We start from the raw sequence: 20,934 nt of genomic DNA, 5'->3' as shown, positions 1-20,934 counted from the left end.
TTTCTGGACAAACTATAGTGAAATTAACTGTCGATATTCGTCGATTTAAGACCTGTGAAATCAATTTTTTTTCTATGTTTAATATGGAAAAAAACATTTATTTTTAAACGCGGTAAAAGCTAAATCTCAACAGTGATTTTTAAGGTCACTGATTTTGAATTATAAGTAAAAAATATATTGATCACACTAGTTGCCACTAAAATCAACTGGATTTTTAATGTGAATTATGGAAATATTTTAGTACTTCCAGGCACTTGGAGACTCTTCAGTGCCTCTATTTGTCTCACCCAACTGCCTGGAAGAACATAATCAATTCTTTTGAAAAACCTTAAAGGTAGTGAAGACTCCATTTCAACTAAACAAAACTCATGTGGAGTTTCTTACAGGTAGTTTATTTAATCCAAGCCAACTACCTGGAAAAGATTTTTTAATCCTGCAAAAGAACTACATGGTAAATATTAATTCAACTGCCTGGAAAATAATTTTAATTTCTGGACAAACTATAGTGAAATTAACTGTCGATATTCGTCGATTTAAGACCTGTGAAATCAATTTTTTTTCTATGTTTAATATGGAAAAAAAACATTTATTTTTAAACGCGGTAAAAGCTAAATCTCAACAGTGATTTTTAAGGTCACTGATTTTGAATTATAAGTAAAAAATATATTGATCACACTAGTTGACACTAAAATCAACTGGATTTTTTAATGTGAATAATGGAAATATTGTAGTACTTCCAGGCACTTGGAGACTCCTCAGTGCCTCTAATAGTCTCACCCAACTGCCTGGAAGAACATCATCAATTCTTTTGAAAAACCTTAAAGGTAGTGAAGACTCCAGTTCAACTAAACAAAACTCATGAGGAGTTTCTTACAGGTAGTTTGTTTAATTCAATCCAACTACCTGGAAAATATTTTTTAATTCTGGCAAAGAACTACATGGTAAATATTAACTCAACTGCCTGGAAAATAATTTTAATTTCTGGAAAAACTACAGTGAAATTAACTGTCGATATTCATCGATTTAGGACCTGCAAGATCAATTTTTTTTAATGTTTAATATGGAAAACAACATTTATTTTAAAACGTGGTAGAAGCTAAATCTCAACAGTGATTTTTAAGGTCACTGATTTTGAATTATAAGTAAAAAATATATTAATCACACTAGTGATTTAAAAACTTGACTGAACTCAAAACGGGTAAAAAATTCGACCGTCTTCTATCTCATCAGTTTAAAACATGTTAAGAAATTGCATTGTTGTCTGTGTTTTATATGGGAAAAATAATTAATTCTAGAGAAACTAGAAACATATTTTAAATCCATCTAAAAAAGTGGAAAAAATTAATCTCTGACTATTCCCTGACAAATTTAAAAAAAAGCTTTAATTCCTAGATGATCAAACAATAAATGATTTTATGAAATAAAAATCTTCAATAAAACACAAATAAATGGTTCATTTTGATCAATCTTTTATGATAATCACCAGTAAGAATTTTATTATAATAAGTTCATTTGATTGAACAATTCCTTAAAATATTGACTCTATTATTCGAGCTCTCTATGCTCTCGTAGGCCCTAAATAAACATCACCTCCGTTCTTCACAAATGGCATCGATATACTTTTATGAATATGCACGAAGGGCCCGAACAAACTAATTTAAATAAGCGAGCAAGAGATAGCGAGAGAATTCGCTACGCCTCTGCTGCGTCACTTTGAACAACGTCCTCGTAACCGTTTCGCTACTATATACGATAAGGAATAATCTGTTTTTTTTTTTTGTTTTAATTAATTAATAGTTGTTTTGGTATATCTGAGGCGAAATCTTTCTTTTGTCGTGTTAAATCGAAAAAAAACCCTATTCGCAGTTAATAGAATTACTTCCAGGAAAAACCGGGAGAGGAACTGGAAAGCAAGCACTAACAAAATTAGGGACATTAAGGGTTTCAACACGGGCTCAATCCAGAAAAACGAGAGATTGTGAACGTACCGATCGATTTTGCCCCCTTTCACCTATATTTTATATTTATTTAAGTAATTTTTATTGTTGTTAAAAAATGGATATTTTTGACGACCATATCGAGGTGTGTATGTCCATTTGCATTTTTATGAGTGTAATTTTTACTTGTTTATTGACGCAAGTCTATTTAAATATTTATGCGATTTTAATACACTTTTTACAGTTTAATTTATTTATAAAATAACGGGCAAGCAAAATGGGTACGAGCACATCGTTTATTTATTTTGTATGCATAACTTAATTAGGCACGATACCCATTTATTCATAAAAAATCTCTTATATATTCTATAATATAATGCTGTCATTCCCTTATCTCCGTAACGTTCGCCCAAATTAAATTAAAAATAATAATTACCTAAAATAATTTTATTTCGGCTAATCTACTTGCGTGCTGTATTACGCTTAATTTTTGCAAATTTATGCCATAATTAGGCTCATATCTTCACGGTGGAGCCAGTACAACGGAGGGCGAGTATTGCCCTTAAAATGTTTTTACCGTATCTCTCTCTCTCTCTCTCTCTGGCTTTAATATGCCTTTTTGTCGAGAATACTAAGTTTGTTTTACAGGCCGGAATACATGTTAATATGTAGCAAAAAAATCATGAAATCAACGCTTAATTTTAGGGCAAGAGAGTTTAGTTAATATTTCAATGCATAATTTTAATGTACTCGATTTGTATTTCTTTTGCAAAAAAAAGTAAGTTTGTAAAAAACATTTGACTATGAAATCGGTGAAAAATATATTTTTTTCCTTATAAACTTTCCCATTAAAAAAAAATTATGAGAACATAGAACAGAATTAACTAATTATGACAGCCATAGTACTAGAGCTACTGCAAAACAACAAATATTAAAAAAATTTGCTTTCTAAAAATAATTGAATTTTTTAATAGTTTTTCACAGGTTTTTCTTATAAAATATAAAAAAAAAATTAAAAAATGTAATTTGTCTACAATAAAATTGTTTAATATAATTTATGCCTGCTGTATTTTTTTATGAAATAAAGTGACAATATTCTAGCAAAGTAAATTATTTAAATCTTTCCATGCTCTATATCGCTATATAATGTTTTCCTAAGTGTTTCCTTACTTACGTGTATTTTATTTATTTTTCTACATAATTTTTTTTAAAGGATTAAAAAACATCATAAAAGAAAGTAATTTATATACATTTAAGTTATGCACTGGTATTGCTGCTTAGAGAATATTTTATTAACAGTTATTAAATAAATATTCTACTGAAGAAGACTGAATTTTGAGTTATTTTATTATTTTTATATTTTTTAATCATAAGTAGCATGTATACTTTAGGATTGAAAACGTTTTTTTTTTTTAATTTTGAGCAACAAAACCTGAAGTATACATTAATTTGCCTAACAAAATTAAAAGATGCTCCTGGAATAACAGAGTTTATTAATAAATAATTTTTTTTTTAGTCTAACCTTCTAATGAACAAAGCAAAAAAACATTAAAAATTTTCCTTAAATACATGTACTTACTTTTATATTTTTTACATAGGAATTTTGTTAAAAATTTAATAATAATAGTAAAATGCAATTCGTATACAATTAAATTATGCATTTTCATTGCTTTTAAGTGTTTTTTTTTAAATACGGTTGCAAAAACTAATTTTCAGTTATTTTCAACATTATGAAGTCACTAACATTACAAAAAATATAAACAAAAATAATAATTCTCATACTTACTTTATAATGTACTATAACAAAAATCATTTATAATTAAATTATGCATTTGCCCTATATGAAAAGATTCTTCTTTGAATGTTATTCTCATATTAAATAAATATTTCAAATGACAATTAATTTAATTTTATGAGCATTTGTCTCTTTTTTATACCGCTATTCAATATTCTCTCAAAACAAATTTAAAAATAATATTTTTGTTAAATTTTTTCCTCACTATCATGTACTTTATTTATTTTTATATCCAGTGCTTTTCTTTGAAGTCCCCCCCCCCCATTTATTTTTTGAACGGGTCAAAAAAAATTTTTGAAACTTGGCATAAGTAAATTGGTCTATAGATACTATTTTTCACTGTAAACTAGGTAGTTGTAAATTCCAAGATGGTGGCTGGGCGACATCTTGAGAAAAAATTTTAAATAGAAAGGGGGGGTCGCGTGGTACCTCATTTTAAAGGTCTCAATGAGTACTTTATAACCCTAAAATATTAGACCCATATTTTAACTAGTTTCAAAATGGCGGCCTAATAAAAAAGATTTTTTTTTTATTTTAACGTTTTACATTTTTATGATTTTTGAATAGGTAAAAATCAGTGTACGAAAATAAATGCGTCACTATTTTATTTTGACATAAAAACGACAGATCTAAATGTCAAAATAACACATAAGCGCCATCTTGAATAAATGCGTTAAATAGAAATCTTGTGTTACCTCATTTAAAAGGTTTTATTGAGTACTATTAATATTTATTACATTGACTCGGTGGACTCCGTTTTGACCTGTCTAAAAGTAACAGCCAAAAAAATACACTGTTGCGATTTTATTACCGTTTTTTATAATAATATACAAATAATTTATAATTTTTGAATTTTGGATTTAAAAATTGTCCATGTATCTATAGACCAATTTACTTATGCCAAGTTTCAAAAATTTTTTTTGACCCGTTCAAAAAATAAATGGGGGGGGGGGACTTCAAAAAAAAGCACTGTATAATTGTTTTATTTACATACTTATTTTTTGTTAAAAAAAATCATAAAGGGAATGCAATTAAGGTACAATTAAATTATGCATAGTTAGTGCTGCTTCAAAATTCTTTTTATTACCAATATTTTGAATTATATATATTAAAGTAATTTTATTTTTGAGTTTTGGCTTATTTTTACAATTTTTAAACATTTACTTCCTGCATACAGGTTTGTTTTTGCAAAATAACACTTAAAGATATAAATACACTTATATATGGATTAGGATCTAAAAAAATTAAAATCAATGTCTGTAGTAATAAACTTTATAAATAAATTAATTTTTTAAAGATTTGAACCTAATAAACATGAATTTTGTATTTGAGGGAACAATTAAAGCAATGTTAAGCAGACTTAAATATTCTAGGTATGAATAAACGAAGTAAGAAGTAAAAAATAGGATAAAGAAATGTAAACCATTTTTTTTTTAATATATTTTTTGCTTTAAGAATTTCTTTTTAAAAATTTAAAATATTTATTAAATACTAAAAAATATTTTAAAATTCTTAGTAATCGAAAACCTTTTAAGTTCATGAAACAAGAGAATAAAGAAAATGCAAATCATGTACAATTAAATTATGCATTTTCATTGCTTGTAAATGCTTCCTTGATTTTGCTAATAAATCATTTTAAACAAATGAAAAAATTAAAATTAGGGCTATTAAACAAAATTTCATTAATTTTTTGTATTATTAAGACACTCGTAGACTATAGATAAAAAGAATAGTTCTCTTACATATTTTAATACATAGAAAAATGCAATAATTAAATTATGCTTTGGCATTACTTATAGAGAATTATATTTTGAAAATTAGGTGAATATTTAAAGTGACATTAGTTTAGTGAAGTACATTTTTGATTTTTGCATTATAAAATTAAAAATATGTTTGTTTTAATTTTCTCCTTATTTACATGTAATTTCTTATTTTTGTTAATTTAACAGTAGGTATTCTTAAGTAAAATATTCTATTAAAATCTGAATTTTAATTTGAGTATAGTTTAAAACGACGCTTTTTTCTAGATTTTAATGATATGCAAGTATTAGGAATGAGAAAGCTGTATTCTAGTCTGACAAATTAAAATTATTTTTAATAATTAAATTACAACGCAAGATTAACCTCACAAACAAAATGCAAATAATATACTAATATATTATGCATTGTCATTGCTTTTATGTGATTCTTTTACTTTACTTATAAATTGCTTGAAAATATTAAAAATTTTAAAAATAAATGTATTGAAGCAATATTACATTTATTTTTAATATCGTCAAAATACTAAGACTATAAATTAAGAAAATAATTTTCTTACCTACACTATTATATAAGAAAATGCAAATCGAGTATAAATAAATTATGCTTTATCCTTAATAGTTCTAAGGGATTCTTTTGAAAAAATCTTTCCAAAATTAAATAAATATTATTAATACCAATAATAAAGTAAATTCTACGGATACTCTGCTCATAAATCGCTTCTTAGTATTTTTACTTTTACTTTTTTTATTTTTTTTTACGTAGCATAGTAATTTTTGACCAAATTAATAAAAATATATTATTAAGAAAATGAAATTCGTGTACAATTAAATTATGCATTGATATGGTTGCTTAAGGCCTTTTTTTTGTTAACAGTATTATAAAATTAATTAAATATTGGATTGAAATAATCTGAATTTTGAGTTGTTTAAATGGTTTTAAACTTTTTCGATCATTTGCACCACATTTAGTTGTAGCTTTTAGGCATCCAAGATTTTAACAATAAAAATACATAACAACTGAAAAAATTAAAATACACTTCTGCAATAAGAGTTCGATTATCTTAGTTGTGATTTATTATATAAACGGCTGATATTCCTTTAGATTTACCTTCTAGTTATAATTTTCTTAATTTCAGCACCCTTATAGTAAAAAGCAATTTCTTTCTCCTGTCAGCTTAAATCCAGTAATATTCTAATCTCTATTATAAATTTTTCGATAAATTGCTTCTTAATAAAAAATACTTTATCGAATGAAAAAATTGTAACAATGTTTTTTGCCTTTAAAGTGTCATGAAAGATTCTCTTTCTGAAAACTTTGAATATCCTATATAAAAATATATATTCTGCATATATACAAGCAATTTACGTTATCAGGATTAATTCCACAAATAAGATGAATGCAAATCATGTACATTTAAGTTATGCATTTCTGTTGCTTTTAAGTGACTTTTTTACTTTGCTAAAGAATTATTTGAAATTAATAAAGAAAATTGAAAATATTGACTAAGAAAATAATTCTCCGACCTGCTTTACTATATAGGAAAATACAAATCGTATATAATTAAATTATGCTTTGGCATTATTTTGCAGGGAATTTTTCTTTTTAAAAAATCATTCTGGAATTATATAAATAATTTAAATAACAGTAATTTAATAAAGTAAATGATAAAAGTTATTTCTTGCCTTATATCGAACTTTTTAAAAAAATATATTTATTTTTTGAGTACCTAATTCATTTCAATAACTATATAAAAAACAAACAATAAATGAATACGTTAAAATATTCAATTTTTCGGCTAAATACAGTTTTAAAATAGATTAAAAGAAACTTTTTAAAATTAAAAATTTACTACTTTTAAATAATTAAAACTAACCCGAGAAAACCACCATAAATAAAGCACCGCGTACCGATTTGTCGGTAGGTCGTTAAAAATTACACCCCCCCAAAACCGAATCTGTTCCGCGTGAAAATTTACTAAATTTAGCAGCGTCGGCGTGGCGTGGCGTCGCGACGCCTGCAAAAGGGGAGAACTTTGCCGCGCTTAACTTCTTAAATTTAATTTTATCCAATCATGCTTGTAAAGTTAATTTTCCCTTCGCGCTTTTATGCCACGGCAACCGTTTCCGGAACGGATCTTTTCATAGTGTTTATTTGTCCCAGGTATAATTAAAACTACCCGTTTTTCTTTGCTTGTATAAATTTGGATGTTATTTCCTAAATTATTTTACTGGAAATTAAATGCGCTATTCATAGATGTTTAAAACAACTTTCTAGCTAAATTGATTCAAAAGTTATTAGTACTTTTGATTGAGGGCCTTATTGAGGCTTTAGTCCTAGAAGCCGTGTGACCTCAGCGAAATTTCCGAGGTCTATAACTCAAAAGTTAACATTTTTATAAAATAGTTGTATGAGACTTTTTTAAGGAAAATTACCTGTATTATTAAAAGGTCTTTAATTCACATTTTTATTTAAAACCGTTAAGAAGATAATTATTAAAATGTCTAGCCAGCCGTCTCAAGACCCAAGTGACGTCACCCAAATTTCTGAGGGCCAGAACTCAGAAGTTGTATTAGATACAAAATAGCTGTATAGTAGTTTTTTAAAGAAAATTGCTTTATTCATTAAGAGCTCTTCAAATAATTTTTTAGCTAAATTGCTTCAAAAGTTATTCGTCAAATTGTCGAGGGTATCGTCTCAAGACTCTAGTGATGTTACCCTAATTTCCGAGGGCTATGACTTAAAAGCTCTATTAGTTACAAAATAGTTGTATAAAATTTTTTTATGACAAATTTTCTATTGTATAAGATAATTTAAAATTCATTATTTTACCTAGAAGCGTTTAAAAATTATGCAAAAAACTTCCCAGTCTGCCGTCCCAAGACCCAAATGACGTCACTTAAAATTCTAGGGATTATAACTCAAAAGCTGTATCAGCTACAAAATAGTTGTATGGGACTTTTTTATGATAAATTTATTACTCTATAAGAATTTTTTTAATTTATTATTTTACCTAAAACCGTTCAAAAGTTATGCATTAAACTTCCCAGCCTGCCGTCCCAAGATCCAAGTGACGTCACCCAAATTTCTCCCAGCTACAGCTCCAAAGCTGTAATAGCTAGAAAACAGTTGATTTACACTTTTTTAAAGGAAATTATGCGGACTATTAACAATTGTTTAAATTACCTTTCTAGCTAAATTGGTTCAAAAGTTATCCGGTAATTTTCCGAGGCCTATAACTCTAAAATGAAAATAGTTATAAAACTACCAAATAGTTAGGTTCTTAAAAAAATACGATGAGAATTCCCATGGGATTACCGAAAACAATTCTTCGGGGTGTTGAAAAATACCCCGCGGAGGACTCGATTTACCTCCAGAGGTCCCTTAAGGAGACCAACGATTTCCTGGAAGATGAGCGGCCCCACAGGACCCCAAGTGATATCTTCTGATGTCAAGGGGGGTCTCTTATAAGAAAGTGAAGTTGATTACGTCGTCGTTGTCTTGGGACCCTTAAAAATGCGGTTTTTATATGCGTGTGAGATAAGAAAAGTTTTATCAAAGAAATTCACCATATTACTTAAAATTACGAAATATTTTGGCATGTAGATATAAGCCTCCCAAAAACCAAAAATATAATTACCCCTTAACATGGGACAAATCTCTTTTTATCCCGAGGATTTGGACCCCTGACGCACCCCGAGTCAAGAATGGGATTATGGCTACTTAGCTTTAGAACAGTTGATAGATTTTTGTTTAATTGAATATGTAGAAGAAGCATCCCTCTGTTTTGCTCCGGATTTTCTGAGGGATTATTGAACGGATGTGAGCAAGGAGCAACATGTGTTGTTTTTACTTACCCTCGGACTGGTCTTTTGTTGAGGGATTCTAGGCATATGGGGTAAAATACCCATGAAAAAACCTCAAAAAGATCATTAGCTTAGGCTTCTTTATATGTTTTGTTAGATATAAGTTTCGATGTAAAAGATATACAAATCAAAGAGTAAAATTTGGACCTGTTAGTTCCGAGGCAGTAAAGGAAAAATAAAAACAAATAAATATTTCCTTTAATCTGAGGACCTTAAATAGTTTATGTGCAAATTCTAATTAAGATTAAGCAAAAAAAATTAAATAAAGGCATAATTTAATAGCACACGATCAACATTTTCTGAAATTCTTTTATAACAGGCATATAATTAATATGAGGCATATAATGAATTGGATGCATAATTTAATAGTACAGGATTCGCGTATTTTTAACTACGGTATGCTTCTTTTAATTTGTTTTTTTACGTACAAGTTAAATTTTTGTTTTCAATTTTCGTAGGCCTAAATTTCTTGGTCATTATAGGAAGCCTAATAAATTATGTCAGAAAAAAAAATATTTTTTTTAAATAATCAATTTGATGCATAATCTTATAGTACATAAATCACGTTTTTTTTTTTAATATAATAATAAATAAATTTATTTTTTTAAAAAGTTTTAAAAAATTTGGAATTATTCAAACCTTGAATGCATAATTTAACATTACACCGTATACATTTTAATAAATTGTAAATAGATATTATTATTACAGATATATTTAATTTATTAGTAACTTATATTACTAATAAACTAAATATAACTATAATTTTTTTAAAGTTACTTGTTTTTCGAAATTTTTATTTTTTTTTTTAAATTTTTGCGCCAAACTTCCCAAGCAGTAAAAAAGAATTTTCCTTTTATTTTCGCAGTTCTAAATTCCTTAGTTGCCATATAAAGCTAAATAAATTATGTAAAGAGAAAACATAATTTAAACTAAATAATTCATAATTTAATAGTAGACGATGCGCGTTTTTTTAAACATCATAAACTCATTGAATTTTGTAAAGTTTGGAAGCATCAAACGGGTAAAATGCATGATTTAGTAGTACGTTATGCGTATTTCATTAAATTCGTTTAAGTTAAATTATAATGGTTATATTTAGCTTAATAGCAGCTTTATAATTTATTTTTTTACTAACTGTTCGAGCCAACTTTGGACGTGTTAAATTTTCAAAGCAGTAATACATAAATTTATTTGCAGTTAGATGAGGTTCAATGAATTATATAAAACAGAACATATTTAAATATAAATAATAAATTAGATGCATAACTTAATAGAACACGATGCGTCTATGTTCAAATATAAATTTGGTTTGTTTGTTTATTTAATTGTTTTTTTTTATATATTATATGATATATTCTTATTAATAATATTTAAATGGCTATTCGAGTAAGGTTTGAATGTGTCAACTTCCAAAACAGTGAAGGAATATTTGTTTTCTATTTGTATTAACCCCAGATTTCATAGGAGAGCATAAAAATATGATACTTGATATTTTTATACTATGATGATTGTTCTAAATATTATTTAAAGAAAACCATAATTCTACATTAATATTAGGTTTAATGCATAATCTAATAGTGCATGCTGCACTATTATTAAGTCGTTTATATGGTATTTAATTTGTTCTGTAAATTCACGTGAAGTTTGGATGCATCAAATTACCAAAGCAGTTTTTTCAGACATCAAAGATTTCATTTTCATTAAAGAACATAGAAATATATTATTGTGACATATAGTGCAATAAACAACGTAAATTAATTAAAATGATAATTTATATGCATAATTTAATAGTACATGATGCACAGTATTAAAGACACCTGATATATCTACTAATGTTGTAATGTTTCATGCTATAAAATAATGATAACAAAATTTACTATTGAAAAAACAATTGTCTTACAATAATTGTGCAAGGTAGATGGTTCAAAATGATTATAAAACTATAGACTATAAAAATTCTACAGATCTTGGTACTGATCATAATTTTACAATTAATATTGTTAACAAAGATGATTTACGATATATGTAAGTTAAATCTTTAAAAAAAGTCTAAAGATTTCTTTTCTTTTAATTTTTTTTAGTAGTTATTTACACCCTAATAATCAATTCCTCTAAAGAATTAATTTAATGCAAAATATTAAAATTAAACTCACTTTTAATTAAGAAACAATTATTACTCTTATTCTGCACGAAAATGTCACCATTATAAATATGATAAAATTCAAGATTTTATTTGTATCTTTTAAAGTCCTGAGGTTCATCTCATACGGATCGAAACGTCGTTTTTTTGTCATATATTCAACAAAAAAATTACGCAAGCATATAAACTGAGCTCACAAAAAACAATTCACATTACCCAAGCAACACATCCTATATTATTATCATTAAATATATATTCATTTAACAATTTTTTAGTAAATTTATGGTATATTTATCAACCGTATAAGGTCAAGGTATATTTATTGAATTGTAGAATATATGTATATTATATACGATTTTTTTTACAAAATGAAAAAAATTCGGTATTGAAAAAAATGGACACGGGATTTATATATTTAGTTTTTACACCTCGAATTTTTGAGGAAATTTTTATGAAAAATCACTGTTTCTCGTCCATATTATCCAATCTAATAATGCTGTTTTTATACTAAATATTTATATATAAAATTATATCAAATTTAAATAAATAGTGTTAATAAATTAAATATTGAATATATATTTTTTGCAAAAACTTTGTTTTTGATCAACAAAACCCTTACCCCCCCACCCACCCCAAACATTTGCCCAGCAAGAAATTTTTTTGAAAAATCACTATTTTTCGTCCATAATATCCAATCTAATAGCACTGTTTTTGTATTAAATATCTACTAATATACATAAAAATAATTATATCAAATTTAAATAAAAAAACTGTTATTAGATTAGATATTAATGATGAAACCAGCTGTTATTCATGCGTATTATTTTCAAAAACAATGATTTTTGAAAACAATTTCTTACTGGTAAGTTGTGTGGGGTGGGTGGGGGGGTAAGGGTAGGGTTAATGAAAAATGGCTTTTTTGCAGAAAATAATTGTCTGACCAAAAACATACATCTAGTGTAAACCAAAAATGTGATAATTTAAATTATACCTGGGAGAATAAAAAACTAAAATAAATAAATTCCCTATTTTGCAATAACCGACAATTGAATATTATAATTTTAATGGCAAATAATTTTCATAATATCCAAATGAAGCCCTTGTGTGACTTTTTAAAGCGCACTGTCATAGGCTTTATAATAATAATTATATTAATTATGCATTTAAATGACAAAACTGTGCCATGTAGTGTTAAATAATTTATTATTAAGGGAGTTTTTGCGTGTGCCGTTTAATATTTTATTAAACACGTTTATTCCTCAGAAACATTTAATTTCAGTTTAACAAACATTTTTTTTCATGCAATTTCTGAATGGATTTTTACTAAATTAATTCCATACAAATTATTAAAAATTATTGTTGATTGAACAATAAAATGACATTTTTCCAAAACTCTCCGTACGAGTTTATTACTGTTTATAGAGCAGATAATATATATTATTTGAATTTATTTCGTAAATATGAACCATCAGAATAAATTATTGAATATTCAATATGTTTAATGTTTATTTTCACCGAATTAATTTTAAGTTTTAATTTTAATTGGACGGTCGGCGTGACCGTTAATGGCAGTCAAATTTAGTATTTTCCTTGTAAAATTAAACAGACAATTGATCTTATTTTTTTTTAGTACTTTGTTTTTAATTAATTATAAAATGCCTAAAATTTAATATTAGCTAAATTATTTGGAAGCAATCTGGTTTAATTTATATCAATTTAATACCTCTTACTTAAAATTCGAATTTTAGAGGTCGATTTCTCGGCTTCTATTTATATATTCTCGGTGCATATTGTAATAATAATATTCTTATATTATAATGTGATATTGTATTTAATAATTGCACAAATCTGTTATGTCACAGGTTCAATGTTTATGCGTCTTTAGACACCTATACAGACTTGAAACCTATTATGTTAAACTTAGATATAATTAGTCCCTTGCATGTAAAACATCCAACCGAAAAAAAATACAAACAACTCAACACGTTCTATCATGTCTAATAATTATTTCAAGTAGTAGAAAATTAATGGAAAAGACATGCATGCATCTTTGCATGTCCAAGCCAGATCGTATCTCCCTCCTATTTTTTTTTTAATTAACGAAATGGACATGCCGGACATACCGATAATTAACCGTAATAGTAGTAGACACAAACAATTTACAACGCTATAATAGTAAATTAAATAATTGTTCATTTTTCAGGCGATCATTTATGAGGGACAAGACAAAAATCCGGAAATGTGCAGGGTGCTACTCACTCACGAGATCATGTGCAGGTAAGTCATCTTAATTCACTTATTTGTTAAATTAAAAATAACCTTCAAAGTTACAGGATCTGCATGAGGTTACGCGAAGCTACTTCAAGTCCTTTTTCTTGTTAAATATTTATTCCAATAAGTCCCTTTGCTAGCTTCGGCCCTGAACACCCTCCGGTCCAATTTACCAGCCCTTAAATATCTTAAGGGGGGGTTGCTTTATGTTGTTTTTATATCCCTTTCTTGTGTTAGTATATATATACGAATTTTATAAAGCAAGTATACTTGATTATTTATTGTTTTTTAAAATGAGGCTTAGTGGCTCAAAAATGCAAAATTTTAGACAAGATTGGGATGTTTTAATTGGGTCATATGTGAGTTGAGAAGTCGGAAATTTTGGTTTTTTAAGATACAGATTCTGAGAAACTAGCAGAAAATTATTATTACGATTAGTTCTAGGTATTCTGGATGATGTCTGAAAGATCTCGAATGTGACACAATCAAAATTAGGCATTCTTGAGGCGTAAAACCCTTTGCCTTTCAAATTTTTAAAATTAAAAATATCTTTACATACATTTTCTCTGTAAGAAGAAAATTAAGAAATTTGAGTTTTTTCAACTTTGTTGACCTTTAAATTTTCCTATAAAAATGCATAATGGACAATTAAAGGGATTTAAATCTGTTAGTAGTCCAAACGATTGCTGGAAAGAATTCTTCATGAAGTTATACTAATTTTTCAAAATTTTATTTAGTAATTTTGCAGGTAATTTCGGACGTAAAAAAAGCTAACACTGTTCAATAAATGTATAAAGGATCTCTGTTTTCTTTTACAATCGCCCGTAAAATTTAGGATTATTAATTTCTCTGGAACCTCCAATAATCAGAGTTTTCCAAAAGTTCATTCAACTTTGACCACAAAAAATGCCTTTTTTCCAAGTTTTCCAAGATCATATTCTATATCATAATAATTAAGTATCCCTTGAATTTTGTTCTGAGTATTAAAATTTCAACTATTCAATTTCAAAATAAATTAGGAAAAAAATAGGCAATATTTATTGGCATTAGGATGAATTAAACTCCTAGTTCTTCTGCAACAACCTTTTAAACATTTTATGTTTGCATTTTTCCAATCTTTTATGAATAAAAAATTTGTATTAATTTTTAAAATGATTTTTCCAGTAATGGCTCACCTGCTTTTAATATGAAAGGTTGGTGTAAAGTATATAGATTTCAACATTGTTGTTAGACTGTGGTTTGTGGTAATTACAGGCAATTAAGAAATTCCAATTTTCACTCTTTTGACCCTAAAATTGCCATTTAAAATGCGATAACTTGAAATCCGTGAAAAATAGCCTACAGTCTTATTTACTATATCTAGCAGTTTTTTTTTTAATTTCTTTTGATTTTTACCTCAAATATGTGGAACTTGAAACAATAAAATTGACTCAAATTCTGGTTTGGCAAAAATTCATTATTGTGTCAATGTCAGTTTTTAATTTTTTAAAAATTATCCAGTTTTTCAAGAAACAAAAATGGTTCTTCGTTTAGCATTTTGGTCTCTTCGGAATTTCAAAGTTTGACCTCCAAACTTTCCGTTTTTAAAATTTAAATTTCAATAGTAAAAATAATTGAATCCATGGTTTTCCTATAACTACCCTTCAAAATTCTAGATTTCTCATTTTTCTGATGCGTCAAGCATTTTTTTTTTTGAAATTTAATTTAATTCAAAATGTTTTCCTACAGTCGCCTTTTAAATTTTTTATTTTTCTGAAATTTCCTATTTTCGAAAATAAATTTTGGTTTTGAAAAATTACTCTTTATCTTATTATAGTGATTTCTTCTTATTTCATTCTTTTTTAAATTTTTTGTTATATCTGTCTTTCCAAAATGTCAAAGATTTGATTTTTAAATTTTCCAACTTTTAAAGAACAAATTTTTGGTTTTTCTATAGTTGCCTTTAAAAAGACTTTTAATTTTTCTGTTTAATATTTAATCTGATTAATCTTAACTTTATTGACTTAACTGGTTTGACATTCAAAATTTTAATTAATTTTAAAATCAGTTAAGATTGAAAATATGAGAGATATTTATTAGAATTAGAATCAATGAACCCCTAGTTTTTCTACGCTTCAAAATTTTAGATTTGTCAATTTTCTGGCACATCCAGCATTTTAATTTTATATAATTTTTACACCAAGATGATTTCAAAGTCTATAGTCTCTTTGATTTTAAATTTCAACCTCTAGTATTCCTACAAATGCCTTAAGATATAGATTCTAAAAAACTACCAAAGAATTATTATTGCGGTTAGTTCTAGGTATTCTGGATGATGTCTGGAAGATCTCGAATGTGACGCAAATAATTTTTAAACGTATGCCATACATTTTTTCTGTAAGAAGAAAATTGAGAAATTTGAGTTGACACTCATGTTATTTTTGTTATGAGACTCATTTTTCAACATTTTTAATCATTGATTTTGTAGGTACTATCAGACGTAGAAAAAGATGAGACTGTCCAATAAATGTATAAAGGATCGCTATTTTCTTGTACAATCGCTCTTAATATTTAGGGTTGGGTTGGGTTGGGTTGGGTTGGGTTGGGTTATTAATTTTTCACAAACCTCCAGCAATTAGAATTTCCGAAAATCTATTCATTTTTGACCTCAAAAGTCGCTTTTAAAAATGAGGAATCTGAATGAAACTTTATTTTATTTAAATTCTAAATGCCTATAAATTCTTGATCATGTCACAGTCGAATTTAAATTTGTTGATTTTCCAGATTCTACCTAAAAGCACAAAAAAATTTAGTAAGCCTATGACGACCGGCTTTCAAAAATAAAATAAATTCAGAATATCTTATTTTGTTTATAATACCCAAATTTATTCTATTTTTAAGTTCAAAAATTCAGAATCTTATAATAAAATAACCCAAAGAATACATCATATATTAATAGCATTAAATATAAATTTACTCAACGTTTTTTTAGTAAATTTTTGGTTTTGGTATATTTATCAACCGTATATGGTCAAGGCATGTTTATTAAACTGTAAAATATACGTTTATAATATACTATTCTGGTTAGGAAAGAAAAAAAAATTCGGTATTTAAGAAAACTGACCTGGGATTTATATATGTGGGTTTCAAACGCGATTACTACACTTCTGAAAAATAACTGTTTTTCGTCCATATTATCCAATCCAATAACGCTATTTTTATACTAAATATTTATATATATACTTATATCAAATTTAAATAAACAGTGCTATTATATTAAATATTGCATGTTTACTTTCTGCAAAAACATTGTTTTTCATCATTCCCTTACCTCCCCACCCACCTAAACTTTTTCCCAGTAAGAAATTCTTTTGAAAAATCGCTGATATACTTTTCATACAAATATATGTATATCTTATAATAAGTAATGTAATAATAGAATATCATACACAAAAAAATCTAGAAAAAATAGCAAATGCATTAAGGTGTATTAAACACAATAATTATACCAAGTAAGATATACAGATAAAAAAAAATTTAAAATACAAATTTGATTTGACAAAACTAAATAGGGATTTAAAAAATAAAATTCGTTTCAGAAACATGCAGTGTCGTATTTTTTTTTTATTAAAAAATATTTACCATAAATATAAAATTTGTTGGTAGGGTTCCTGGACACCCAGTATAACATACCACAATTTTCCAAAATTTAATTTAATTTTTTGCCCTAAAAATATGAGATATTTATTAGAATTAGAATGAATGAACCCTTAGTCTTCTTATAACTGAAATTCAAAATTTCACTTTTGCTAATTTTAATTTTTTTTTATTTTTATATTAAATAAACGTATAAAGAATTTCTAGTTTTTTTACAGTCGCTTTTTACAATAATATTTTTAAATTTAAATTTTTTTTGGCACCTTAGATTGCAATTAGAATTTTTCAACATTTTATTTCATTTTTGTAACTGTTTTAAGAGATCTGAATAGACGTGTTTATTTAAAATGAATCTTTGCATTTTTCCTATTTTTCCTTTGAAATTTCCCAGCCCTTTTACCACAAAAGCTTTTACATATGTGAAAAGCTCAAATTGATTTAAATTTTAAATGACTTTTACAAGCATCTCCTAATCTTGATTTCCTGTGTAACTCTATGGGTAAAAAAAATATTCAACAAAACATTTAATGAACCCCCAGTTGTCCTACAATCATTCTTTAAAATTTAGAAATCCTAATTTTTCTGACACCGCATTTTGAGCATTTTGAATTTGCCACAAATTATTTATTTGTATATTTAAAAAATCAGAAATCTGGTAACCTTAAAGAATTCATTACTACTTTATCATAATTGTTTTCCATAATTTTGTATTTTTACTAGTACTACCGTAAGAAAGCGCTAGTTTTTCTACAATTTCAGATTTGTCATTTTCCTGGATATTCAGCATTTTTATTTTTTTTTTAATTTTATTTTATTCTTACACTAACATGTTCATTGGAAAAATTTATTGTCGTGTCAACTTCCAAAACTTTCAAGAACCTTTAGTTTTTCTACAATCGCCTGTTAAAGTTTTAAATTTTGAATATCTTTAGATTTTTCTAAACAAATCTTGAGTTTAAAAATAAGCACTTAAAATGTGAATTTCAGAAAAAATTAGACAAGATTTAATTTATTTGGATAGTTTTATAATAACCTTCGAAAAAAATGATTTTTTTTATTATAGATGTTTTTTAAATCTTGAAATTTTTAATTTTCCAAGTTTTCCAAGAACATACTCCTTAATAATTAAATTTTTTTAGTATCTCTAGCGCTATGTTCCGAGTATCAAAATTGCAATTACTTAATTTAAAAATCAATTAGGAATCAAAATAAGCAATATTTATTGGAATTAAAATTAATGAACCCCTAGTTATCCTAGAACAACCGTTCAAACTTTGTAAGTTTACATTTTACCAGTCCTTTATAAATACAAAATTTGTATTATTTCTTCAAATGCTTTAACTGGCTTTAATAGAAAAAGTGTATGGAAATTATAGCCCATTAAAAATTTCCAATTATACACTTTTGACCTCAAAATTGCCATTCAAAATACCCCTACTTGAAAACTAGATAATGCAGCTTAAGTTTGCTTATAAAAATCGTATGTTCAATGCATTTTTAGATAAAAATTACTTTCTTCTGTTTTTCAGTCGATGCTGCGACAAAAAAAGCTGCGGAAACCGTAACGAAACCCCCTCGGATCCTGTGATAATAGATCGGTAAGTGATTTTATCGAAAAAAAAATGTCTCCCGCCCATTACAAATTCCCATAAAGACCCTTAATACATTAACTGATTAATAGCGTTTCAAAAGTGCGATTAATTTGCAAATAAGTCGTACGTACGCCCGATGGCAAAGAAAGGCCCGAGCAAATTCAGTTCGTGACTAGCATCGCAATGCTCCATCTAAACGCATTAAACTAATCAATTTTCTCAATTTAATGCATTTTCTCCGTGTTTTAAGCAACAACATATGCTATAGAGGGTTGTTTGTTATAGACGATTAACCGTGCAGGCCTTCTTTTTTTTAAGTGCGGAGGGTCGAAAACACACTCGGTAATTGACTTTCACTTATGTAGATTGCCTAGAGAAATTAACGAAATTTCAGATCACGTTTTTGCTCTCAATTTTTAAACCCCAAATAAATAAATCTGAAATATTCGACGTTTCGTCGAAATTTGTCGCTCAACCGGAAGGACGGTAAAACTTTTAGTGAGAGAATTAGGAGGTAATTATTGGCCATTAAGGACGACACGTTCCCTAAGGGATAAGAGGCATTAAGACGCTTCGGTTGTCAACGCATTTACGGCTGTCAATATTATTGCGGTTTTGTCAAAACAACAGATGTGTGAACACGGTGAATTATGAACGAGATGTATGGGAGCCATTTGAATAGATGCAAAGTGGTCTGGATTATTTATGAAAAAAAAATTTGGTCTTTTAGATAGTGACTTTAGAATAAGAATTTGTCACTTTTCAAATCAGGATTTCATAAGCTTAAATTAAAAATTCAAATAAAGTACATGCGGCCAAAGATGAAGATGTTATTTTTGTATTGTTTTCTTTTTCTCTAATTTAGTTTTTTCCATTTTTTAATTAAAAAAAAATTCAAGGCTTCTGTCGCATCTCCTGGATTCAATTTTCCCTTTAAATACATAAAAATAACTTTGCAGGCCTAGGATACAATGGAAAATTACTATGGTTATATGAAGTTCATGAGAAATGACCTTACAAGTCCAAAGACTCAAGGAAATGATCCAACAACCCCGAAAATCAAGCTTGTTAAAATTCCTTGAAACTGGCATTAAATATCTGGAATGAAATAAGGAATTATTTCAAATGCCTGGAATATGTTTAAAAATTAAAGTGGAAATAAAATCACTTGAATCGTTTTTTAGTAATTAAATGCACTTAATCTCATAATTTAATCTTCGATGGTCGGATGATTTTTGAAGAGTATTTATTTGATTTTTGCTCTTTAAAGAGTCAACTGAGCTTGTTGTGCGAATAACTTTAAAGTTTCTAGTCCGATTTACTCACATCTTAAACAACATTTTTAGAGTCATTCTCTAGTAATTAAACGCACTTTATTTTTTAGTTTTAATTTTAGTGGTTTTTGAGTTATTCGACATTTAGTGGGACTACGCTCGGTTGTTTCTTAGAGGGTCAATTGAATTTAAGGCCGAATAACCCTAAAACTTCTAGTGTCGAATTTACTTGCGACTTAACAAACATTTTTAAGTCTATTCCTCGTTAATTAAATTCATTTTATTTCATAATTCTATTTTTAGTGGTTTTTGAGATATTTGACTTTTGGTGGGAGTAACTTTGGCAGGAAGCGTCTGCTCATCAGCTTAGGAACTGAATAACTTTAAAACTGGTAATCGAATTTACTTACGTCCAAAATAAAGTTTTTAGAACAATTTTCGTTTAATTAAAACCACTCTAATACATGTTTGTATTTTCAGTAGTTTTTGAGATATTTCATTTAAATGGGAATAGGTCAGCTAGGGTCATTTGCTTCTTGAAAAGTCAAATTAATTTGAGCCCGAAAACTTTTAGTCGAATTTACTTATGTCGTAAGCAACATTTTTAGACCAACTTTCCTTTAATTAAACGAATTTAATTTTAGAATTTTATCTTAGGTGGTTTA

General features: G+C 27.1%; 1 protein-coding gene across 4 annotated transcripts in view; it reads left to right on the top strand.

Annotated features, from left to right (window-relative positions):
- The window catches only part of LOC126734437 (transcription factor collier), a 154,552-nt gene that overhangs the window by 42,789 nt on the left and 90,829 nt on the right, over positions 1-20,934 (top strand). For all 4 annotated transcript variants that reach the window (XM_050438077.1, XM_050438078.1, XM_050438076.1 and 1 more), the window contains exons 6-7: positions 13,700-13,773; positions 18,933-19,001. In XM_050438077.1, coding sequence (XP_050294034.1) covers positions 13,700-13,773; positions 18,933-19,001 — 143 coding nt within the window. The remainder of the gene's footprint in view (positions 1-13,699; positions 13,774-18,932; positions 19,002-20,934) is intronic.

Source organism: Anthonomus grandis, chromosome 3 (assembly GCF_022605725.1).
Source record: "Anthonomus grandis grandis chromosome 3, icAntGran1.3, whole genome shotgun sequence".
NCBI lineage: Eukaryota > Metazoa > Arthropoda > Insecta > Coleoptera > Curculionidae > Anthonomus > Anthonomus grandis.
Note: the sequence above shows the minus strand (reverse complement) of the source record. Positions and strands in the feature narration are given on the sequence as shown.